This window comes from Otolemur garnettii, unplaced genomic scaffold (assembly GCF_000181295.1).
Source record: "Otolemur garnettii isolate 467f Iridium unplaced genomic scaffold, OtoGar3 scaffold00014, whole genome shotgun sequence".
Classification (NCBI taxonomy): Eukaryota; Metazoa; Chordata; class Mammalia; order Primates; family Galagidae; genus Otolemur; species Otolemur garnettii.
The window spans coordinates 30946977-30957117 of record NW_003852409.1 but is presented as its reverse complement, the minus strand read 5'-3'; the positions used below and the strand labels follow the sequence as shown (position 1 = coordinate 30957117).

At 48.5% G+C, this 10141-nt stretch overlaps 1 protein-coding gene across 1 annotated transcript in view; it reads left to right on the top strand.

Moving 5' to 3' along the window:
* The window catches only part of GOLGA2 (golgin A2), a 21918-nt gene extending 12419 nt beyond the window's left edge, over window positions 1-9499 (top strand). Inside the window, exons 12-26 of the mRNA XM_023510469.1 lie at window positions 2263-2321; window positions 2638-2779; window positions 3979-4068; window positions 4173-4280; window positions 4492-4579; window positions 5488-5825; window positions 6051-6164; window positions 7311-7556; window positions 7644-7719; window positions 7900-8084; window positions 8214-8327; window positions 8414-8516; window positions 8641-8747; window positions 8818-8974; window positions 9057-9499. Coding sequence (XP_023366237.1) covers window positions 2263-2321; window positions 2638-2779; window positions 3979-4068; window positions 4173-4280; window positions 4492-4579; window positions 5488-5825; window positions 6051-6164; window positions 7311-7556; window positions 7644-7719; window positions 7900-8084; window positions 8214-8327; window positions 8414-8516; window positions 8641-8747; window positions 8818-8974; window positions 9057-9271 — 2142 coding nt within the window. The 3' untranslated portion in view covers window positions 9272-9499. The remainder of the gene's footprint in view (window positions 1-2262; window positions 2322-2637; window positions 2780-3978; window positions 4069-4172; window positions 4281-4491; window positions 4580-5487; window positions 5826-6050; window positions 6165-7310; window positions 7557-7643; window positions 7720-7899; window positions 8085-8213; window positions 8328-8413; window positions 8517-8640; window positions 8748-8817; window positions 8975-9056) is intronic.
* The last annotated feature ends 642 nt before the right edge of the window (window positions 9500-10141 follow it).

The following is a 10141-nucleotide window of genomic DNA, read 5'->3' as shown; positions in this document are numbered from 1 at the left end:
AAAAAAAACAAACATAAAGAGGGGGTGATCGGGAAGCAGTTGCTTGAGGATGAGTCAGCTACCATGTTTGAGATAGGGAGTGCTGTGGGGAGAGTACCAGATGCAGAGCTGCACACTGAGTGCCTGCTCTGCCTTGCTCTTGACTGCAGGTGGCCTTGACCAAGTGCTAGAAGAGGGTATACTGTACTTGGGCTATGAAGGTGCAGAAGAATAACTTTAGTATGTTACAGTTTATAGGTTGAGAGGGAACGTGCTTGTGTGTAGTATTTATAATATAAATAGGATTCACAAAATAATTGAGAGAGGAACAGGGTGGCTGGAGACATTTTCTGTACTTTCTGAGTTTTGAACTGTGTGAATATACTGTCAAAATTGAACAAAAGATTAATTTCCCTCTTCATATCTGCATACCCCCACCCCCAGGGAAAAAGTGGGCTTAGAGAATTAGATAGCCCTGGGTGTGTAAAACCCATCTCTGAGTGACCTTAGGTGAGCATTAACCTCTAAATATTGTTTTTCACTTACAAAATGAAATATAGTGGCACATTGAAAGCATCACACAGCATAGTCAAGTGGGATTTTTCTTTCTTTCTTTTTTTTTGTGATAGAGTTTTATTTTGTCACCCTCAGTAGAGTGCCATGACATCATACCTCACAGCAACCTCAAACTCTTGAGTGCAAGTTACTCTCTTGCCTCAGGTTCCCAAGTAGCTGGGACTATAGGCACCCGACACAATGTCCAGCTATTTTTACAGATGGGGTCTTGCTCTTGCTCAGACTGGTCTCAAACCCCTAAGCTCAAGCAATCCACCTGCCTTGGCCTCCAAGAGTGCTAGGATTATAGGCATGAGCTACCGCACCTGGCCTGGGATTTGTTCTTGAAATGTAAGACTATTTCAACATATGAAAATCAGTTAATGTGATATATTAACAAAAAAGAAAAAAAAATCACAAGATTGTTGCAATGGATGCAGAAAAAGTGTTTTATAAAATTCAATACCTTTTCATGATAAAAACTTTCAACAAACTCGAAATTAAAAGAAAATACCTCAATATAATAAAAGTCATTTTAAAAAGCCCCCTAGAGAATCCCAAATGATGATAATAGTAAGTGTTGGTTGATCTGAGATAGTGATTTATCTCAATTGATTGTTCACAGTCAGTTTCAGATTGAACTCCTTATTCTACTCTTTCCCCCCTTCTCACTACTGCACTTGACTAGTCTTTTTTTTTTTTTTTCAGTTTCTTTTTTGTTTTTTGGCCGGAGCTGGTTTGAACCCACCACCTCCAGCATATGGGGCTGGCGCCCTACTGCTTTGAGCCACAGGCGCTGCCCTGCACTTGACTAGTCTTAAAAAAAGATAATAATAGGGCAGTACCTGTGGCTCAAAGGAGTAGGGCACCGGCCCCATATGCCAGAGTTGGCGGGTTCAAACCCAGCCCCGGCCAAAAAAAAAAAAAAAAATAATAATAATAATAGTAACTCTCTCCCATGGTGGTTGTGAGGATAAATGAGGTTGTCAGCTTGGTGTCTGGCGGTGCACCAAGGTTTAAACATTGGTGATAACAACAGAAATATTATCTGATACCAGCTGGACACCTGTAGCTCAAGCAGCTAAAGCACCAGCCATATACAACAGAGCTGGCAGGTTCGAATCCAGCCCGGGCCCACCAAACGACAATGACAACTACAACCACAAAAATGGATGGGCGTTGTGGTGGGCCCTGTGGTCCCAGCTACTTGGGAGGTTGAGGCAAGAGAATCGCTTAAACTCAAGAGTTGGAGGTTGCTGTTGGCAGTCTACCCAGGGCAACAGCTTAGACTCTGTCTCAAAAAAAGAAATATCTGATACCTCTGGGCTTCTGTTAGCCAGCCATAAACTTGATCTCTTTCCCTTGTTTTCCACTCTTATTTAGTCTGTTGAAATCAAATGGAATCACTGGCTTAGAAATGTCTCGAAAATATGTTAAGTGTATTTGCCAGTGTCTTGGTGGGCACCTGTGCACCTGTAGTCCCAGCTACTTGGGAGGCTGAGGAAGGAGGATCATTCAAGCCCAGGAGTTGCTGGGAGCTAGGCTGACACCAGGGCACTCCAGTCTAGGCAACAGAGTGAGACTCCGTCTCAAAAAAAAAAAGTCAAGTCAAGTGTGACTCAGAGCTAGGAAGTGTTACTGTGGAGTAGTTACTGTAGCTCTTGTTATTACACTGCCAGCTACATCTTTTGCCTGCCAAGTCCTGGTTTAACCTTTCCGTATTTGCAGATCAACAAGGAATTAACCAAAGAGAGAGATGCACTCAAGCTGGAATTGTGCAAGAATAAGTAGGAGGGGGGAAGGTGGGTGGGTGGTCTGGGGGTCCATAATGTGGGTGGTGTGGTAGGAGGTGGGAGGGATACAGATGAGCATGGTAGATGGTCGTACAAGTTTGGATATGTGCAGAACCATGCTCTAGTCCCAACTGTGCCACTGGTTCATGATAATAGCCTAAGGTCCTCCCTGTAGACTGCCATTTGTGGTTCTTGATTCCTAGGGTCCCTTCCAATGCCACAGTTCCTTGTATGGCAAGGGGAGTGGGTTGATCAGTGCAGTGATTTTTCTGTTCTTTGTTCATTGCTTTCTTCTCTACCTCTGCCACAGCATAAACAATGATGACCTGAAGCAGGTGAACTCAGAACAGCAAGAGAAGCTTCGTTTCCTGGAGTCTGAGAAGGTGGCCCTGCAACAGCAGTTTGAGGAACTACAAAAGAAACTGGACTTGTCTGAGCTCTTGCTGCTGCAGGTCAGAGGCTGCAGCCCTGGAGAGTAGTCCAGGCCCCATCCAGCTGGGGCCACATTCTAGGCATCATGTCAGGGTGAGGAGGTGGCGTCTAGTCAGGAGTTAGAAAATTTGGATCTTTGTTGTGGCCCTGCTATAGAATCCTCCAAAGACTGCTAAAAATCCACAAGTTGGGGTCCAGTTTACACCTGTGAAATCAGTGTTTCAGTGGCTTTATTTATTTTTATTTTTTTGAGATATGGAGTCTCACTTTGTGACCCTTGGTAGAATGCTATGGCATCATAGCTCACAGCAACCTCAAACTCTTTGGGCTTAGGCGATTCTCTTGCCTCAGCCTCCTGAATAGCTGGGACTACAGGTACCCACCACAACACTCAGCTAAGAATCTCAGGGACTTTAAAACAAAGGTTGTTGTTTTTGGGTTTTTTTTTTTTTTTGCATCCTGGTTGAAAACCATCATTTTATAGATTTTTTTTTTTTTTTGTAGAGACAGAGTCTCACTTTATTGCCCTCGGTAGAGTGCCGTGGTGTCACACAGCTCACAGCAACCTCCAACTCCTGGGTTTAGGCAATTCTCTTACCTCAGCCTCCCAAGTAGCTGGGACTACAGGCACCCGCTACAATGCCCAGTTATGTTTTTGTTGCAGTTTGGCCAGGGCCAGGTTTGAGCCTGCCACCCTCGGTATATGGGGCTGGTGCCCTACTCACTGAGCCACAGGTGCTGCCCTTTTTTTTTTTGAGACAGAGTCTCACTTTGTCGCCCTCAGTAGAGTGCTGTGGTGTCCCAGCTCACAGCAACTTCCAGCTCTTGGGCTAGGGTGATTCTCTTGCCTCAGCCTCTTGAGTTGCTGGGATTACAGGCGCCTGCCACAACACCTGGCTATTTTTATTGCAGATGCCACTGCTGTTTTAGCTGGCTGGGGCCAGGTTCGAACTTCTCACCATTGGTATATGGGGCTGGCCCCCTACCCACTGAGCCACAGGCGCTGCCCAATCATCATTTTATAGATTATATTATATGTCTCCTCTTAACTTCCTCCTGGGGCCTAAGCCAACACTTTGTTATTACATGGTAGTAAGACAAGGCAGAGATCTTTATTGACCCTGAGTTGTATGCTGAGGCCACTTCCAGCCCTTGGGGGAGCACTGTGTGGAATAGCTTGGGCTTCCCAGATCTGACCTCCTCATTTTTCACCATCTAGTTCACTAGCCCGTCTGAAGCCCTTAATAGCAACCAGCAATTACAACAGGCCTTGGAGGAGCGGGCAAAGCTGGAGAAACGGGTGGCTGAGGTGAGGCTTTGCAGAGGGAAGGGTGTGGAAGGAGGGTTACCATAGGCGGCCAGGAAGAAGTAACAAGTGACAGCCTCTCTTAATTTCTGAGTCCATTCTTGCAGCTTACTGAGCTGATGAAACGACTACAGATGGACAGGGACCATTATTTAGAGACTCTGAAAGGAGATAATGCCATGTGGCAGGAGAAGATGCAGCAAATGTCAGAGAAGGTGAGACCTGACCCTGCAGCCCCCATCTGAGATCAGTCTCTTGATCTTGGGAATCTGTAAAGTGGGACTTGCATGGCTTGCTGAGGAGCACAGGCAGAGGTGGGTGTGTATTTGGGGTTTATGGAGGTAGAGATCTCCATTTTGGGGAGATGGTGGTCTGTCCTTCTACCAGCCCCTCTCTCTGTGGTTCTTTGCCCTGTGCTCTGAACAGATGCGCATATTGAAGGAGGAGAAGGAGCAGAGTGTGACTCAGGTGCGGGAGCTAGAGACCAGCTTGGCTGAACTGAGGAACCAGACAGGTAAGCTGGGGTTCAGGGGACCTGGGAGGAGGATTGTGTCGGAGCACTGTGAGGTGGCTAGGAATGCCCTCAGGAGGTAGAAAAATAGCAGAGCTTTGGGGCAAAGGGAAAGAGGTCTGTGCTAGGAGGTGGCAAGTCTCGTGTCTCCCTTGAGACTCTGTGTCCACATTTACAGAGGGAGAATGCCCATCCACAATTGTCTTTAGCACAATAATGTAAAAACACTATTTGAAAGTGGCTTGAAAGAGTGACCATCATAGGAATGTGAGGAATACTTATCCAAGAAGCCAAGATTTGGGGTGAAGAGCTTTAGACCATAAAGAGGGTTTTTTGTGGCTCAGCACCCGTTGCACAGTGGTTAGGGTACCAGCCACATATACCAAGGCTGAAGGGTTTGGACCCAGCTCGGGCCAGTTAAACAGCAATGACAACAACTGCAATCAAAAAATAGCCAGGTGTTGTGGTGGGCACCCAGCTACTTGGAAGGCTAGGCAGAAGAATCGCTTAAGCCCAAGAGTTTGAGGTTGCTGTGAACTCTGACGCCATGGCACCCTACCACGCCATGGCACCCTACCAAGGGCAACATAGTGAGACTGTGTCTCAAAAAAAAAAAAAAAAAAAAAAGGGCGGTGCCAGTGGCTTAGTGGGTAGGGTGCTGGCCAAACTGCCACAAAAAATAGCCAGGCGTTGTAGTAGGGGCCTGTAGTCCCCCACTACAAAGGGGGACTGAGGCAAAAGAATCACCTAAGCCCAGGAATTGGAGGTTGCTGTGAGCTGTGACGCCATGGCACTCTACCGAGGGCAACATAGTGAAACTCTGTCTCAACAACAACAAAAAATAAATAAATAAAAATAAAAGAGGGTGTTTTGAGAATCCAGAGGCCCTTAACCATGCTCTTCTTCCTCAGCTGAAGCCCCATCCCCAGCGCCCCCTGCAGGGCCCTCGGAGGTGGAACAGCGGCTGCAAGCAGAAGCGGAGCAGCTGCAAAAGCAGCTGGAAAGCCTGGCAGGACAGCTGCGTGACCAGGTGCAAGACAATGAGGGTTTGATTCGCCTGAACCTGGAGCAGGGGCAGCGGCTACGGGAGCTGGAGCAGGAAGCAGAAATCTGGGGTGACCAGGCGGAAGAGCGCAAGAAGATTCTGGAGACCATGCAGAATGACCGTGCCACCATCAGCATTGCGGTTTCCCAGAACCTTGAGCTCAAGAACCAGCTGGCGGAGTTGCAGGATGGCTTTATCAAGCTGGTGTGTGTCCTCGCCTAACTAGCCTGCCCTCCTCACTGGCCCTCTGGGACTTTGATTTCCCACCTGTAAAACTGGGTGGGCTAGAGCTCATGTGAAATGGTACCAGAGTCCCACTCCAGTGTGTCTGTGGGGAGTTTCCAACCTGCCTCCACCCATCCCTGCACCTTGGGAGGTGAGCATCAAGTTCTGGAGTCTCCAGCTGCTGATTACTTTTTCTCTGTCCAGAGCAATGACAATATGGAAATTTCCAATGCACTACAGTCTGAGCAGCATGTGAAGAAAGAACTGGCTAAGAAGCTGGGCCAACTACAGGAAGAGCTGGGCGAGATGAAGGAGACGGTAACCAGTGTTCCATCTGAGAAAGGAGGGGCGGTGCCAGGCCAGGGCAGACGCAGCTCTAGACTGAGGGATACATGACCTCAGAGACCTGCAGAACAGGTCTGTGACTTATCACTCCCTGGGTAGTCCTGGGTTTCTCCGAGGTCTGGAAATGATCATCCTAGCTAGAGGTACTGAGCACCCCTATCACATCATGATCACCTGAGTGGTATGATTAAGTGAGGATCCTTGGATTTAGACTGGATTCTGGTCTCGGCTCCACTGGTTGTTTTCAAATACTTAACATCTGGCTGGCCACAGTGGCTTACCCCTGTCATCCCAGCACTTTGGGAGACTGAGACAGGACGATTGCTTGAAGCTAGGAATTTAAGAACAGCATGGGCAATGTAGCAAGATATAATCTCTACAAAAATTTGAAAAATTAGCCAGCCGTGGTGGCCCATGACTGTAGTCCCAGCTACTCAGGAGGCTGAGGCTGGAGGTTCACTTGAGCCCAGGAGTTTGAGGTTGAAGTGAGCTATGGTTGAGCCATTGCACTCAAAAGCTAAAACAAACAAACAAACGTTAGCACTTTCCTCAGAGAGGTGTTGAGGATTAAATGAGATAATACATACAAGGTATCAGGCATTTAGTGTGCGCTCAACAGATGCTTGCCGATTGGCTCCCTTTGCATTTCCTTCTTTCTGAGGCCTAAAATTGAAATATGAAAGGCTCGGCGCCTGTGGCTCAAGTGGCTAAGGCACCAGTCACATACACCTAAGGTGGCGGGTTCAAATCCAGCCCAGGCCCGCCAAACAGCAATGATGGCTGCAACCAAAAAGCCAGGCATTGTGGTGGGCGCCTATAGTACCAGCTATTGGGAGATGGAGGCAGAAGAATCGCTTGAGCCCAGGAGTTGGAGGTTGCTGTGAGCTGTGATGCCATGGCACTCTACCCGGGGGACAGCTTGAGGCTCTGACTCAAAAAAAGAAAAAAAGAAATATGAAAAAAGGTTATGGGGTCTGAGGTTGAGTGAGGCAGGAACAGGGCTCTGTGCAAGGGAGATGGCCAGTCAGGCCTGGAGCAAGCCCCACAGTGCCCCCACTACTGGGCTTAGAGTCTGGAAGTAGGCTACCACCTTCCCTCACGTCCAGGGTCTTCCTGCAGGTGGAACTGAAGAATGAAGAGGCGAAGAGTCTACAGCAGGAGAGAGATCAGTATCTGATTTACCTGCATCAGTATGTGGCTGCCTATCAGCAGCACGCAAACACCTATCAGCAACTGATGTCAGAGAAGGAGTCGCTGCACAGGGAGCTCCTACAGCAGACCCAGGCCATGGAGCAGCTGCAACAAGAGAAAGCTCAGGGTGCAGTGGCAGCTGAGGTGGCCCTCCACGAATTGCAGGAGACCCAGGTGAGGGATTTGCTAAGGGCTAGGCCCCTGAGTGGGAGGATGTGACAGCTGCAGGAGGCTGTCACATCCTCTTTTGTGGCCACTTAGGAGCGCCTAGAAGCTGCCAGACAGCAGAACCAGCAGCTGCAGGCCCAGCTGAGCCTAATGGCCGAGCCTGGGAAGGGTAAGTGAGATTGTTCCATGGTGAGGAGGGAGCCGGGGGCAAGGCAGGGACAGGGAACCTCTAGGACAGACAGCTTATGATTATGGGGAGGGGCTGGCCCAGATCGCACATGAGGTTACGTGGGCCCACTTTATTTCTCTTGTTGAGTTGTCTGAGGACCCCTCTGGCTGTCCCCAATAGGAGATATATTGGACAAGGGTGGACAGAAGGAGGGAGCAGAGAAGGAGGCAGCAATGAAGACAGAGACACCTGAGAATGAGGTTGCAGAGGAGAAGGGAGTGGAGAAGGAGGAGGAAGTACCAGATGAGGAGGCCTCTAGGCCCATGCTGAGCATCTCGGAGGACCTAGATAGCCGAGAAGCCATGGTAAACATGATCTTCCCAGCCCTTCTCTGTCCCACCATTCTTGCCCCCACTGTGGTCCTCCCAGAGACCCTCATGCTCTTGGTTTCCCTGCCCTCTGATTTCTCTTAACACCTACTTCCTGTTCACCAGCTGGTCCCAGCCCAGAAGAAGCCAGAGGACACAGCCTCTGCCTGTGAAATTGGAGATGGCTTTGTGTCTGGGGAAATCCATCGGGCCCTACAGGTGGACATGGAGAAACTTGAGGTAAGGGAGTCTCTCCTGACATGGGCCAAGAAGGGAAGGGACAGGCAGGTTGCTGCCCAGACCTGACCCCATTATTTTAACACCAGAACCGCTTTATGGAGGTCATGAAGGAGAAGGCAGACCTGAAGGAACAGGTGGAGGGACTGGAACATCGCTGCATCCAGCTGTCCGGAGAGACAGACACCATTGGTGAGCATGGAGACAAGGGCCCATCAAGGGGAGCTGCCAGTTATGCCCCTAATGGGCTAGAGGAGCCCATCAGGGGTTGGAGGGGTCAGAGCAGCCCCAGTGTCTGAAGCCTGTCCTTTTGTAGGTGAGTACGTCACACTGTACCAGTGTCAGAGGCTAGCACTGAAGAAGCGGCAGCAGGAGAATGAGGAGTATGTGAGCCGGATGGCGCAGGAAAAAGAGGAAATGAAGGTAGAGCCTGGGTATCTTTATGGACAAGGGTGGGTGGCTAGGCACATGTGCTGAATACCTCTCACTCCAGGTGAAGTTACTGGAGCTGCAGGAGCTAGTGGTACAACTCGTGAGCCAGCGCAATGAGTGGCATGGCAAATTCCTGGCAGCTACCCAGAGCCCTGCTGAGGAGCCTACCCCAAAGCCCACAGCCCCCCAGGAGCTTGGAGCTACCAACAAGCAGGGTGGTGAGTAGAGCCCTTGGGCAGGGTGGGGCAGGAGCAGGGGAAGGCTACAAGTGGCTCAGAGCCCTGCTCCTCTCTCCAAAAGATTTTTATGAGGTGAGCCTCAGTGATAACATGGAACCTGCACGAGGAGAGGCCAGGGAGGTGTCTCCGCCTGAGGACCCCACTACTCAGCAGATCATGCAACTGCTCCGTGAAATCCAGAACCCGCAGGAGCGCCCAGGCTTGGGCAGCAACACCTGCCTCCCCTTATTCTACCGGGCTGGTGAAAACAACACTCTGAAGATCCTGGTTGTCTAAAAATCTTACAGTGTCAACAAGGTGTGGAGAAGTGGCGCTGCCCCTACGCCATCTCTGCCACTCCCAGTCACCCCTTTCTCCATAGATTAGCAAGATAAGACCCCTGTTTGATGTGGGAAGATAAGCCAATGCAGACCTTTTGCCATCTAGACCAGGACTAAATCTCAGTTATTTTTATTATTTGCAGGCGACCTTCTTAGCAATATTAAAAAAAAATTTAGAGCCAGGCACAGTAGTTCACACCTGTAATCCTAGCACTTTGGGAAGCCAAGAGCTCACAAGTTTGAGACCAGCCTGAACAAGAACAAGACCCCCATCTCTAAAACTAGCTGGGCATTGTGGTAGGCGCTTGTAGTCCCAGTTACTTGGGAGGCTGAGGCAAGAGGATAACTTGTATCCAAGAATTTGAGGTTGCTATGAGCTATGACACGACAGCGCTCTACTGAGGGCAGCAAAGTGAGACTGTCTGAAAAAAAAATTTTTTTTTTAGATTTTTTTTCTTCTTAACTGGATAAAAGAAATTAAGGGATATATAGAGAAAAATAAAGTAGAAAGAAAAATTGTTTTTCATAGTTGAATTTAAAAATAATGGTAATAATAATAATAGTTATTATTATTTTCTTTTTTTGAGACAGAGTCTCACTCTATTGCCTGGGTTAGAGTGCTGTGGCATCATCACAGCTCACAGCAACCTCAATCTTTTGGGCTCAGGTGATCTTCTTGCTTGCCTCAGCCTCCTCAGTAGCTGGCATTACTGGCACTTGCCACAATGCTTGACTAGTTTTTTATAAAAATAAATTGAGATTATTTCCCTTACTTAGATTAAAAAATTAGATTTTTCCTTAGATTTAAAAAAATTTTTTTTAGAAT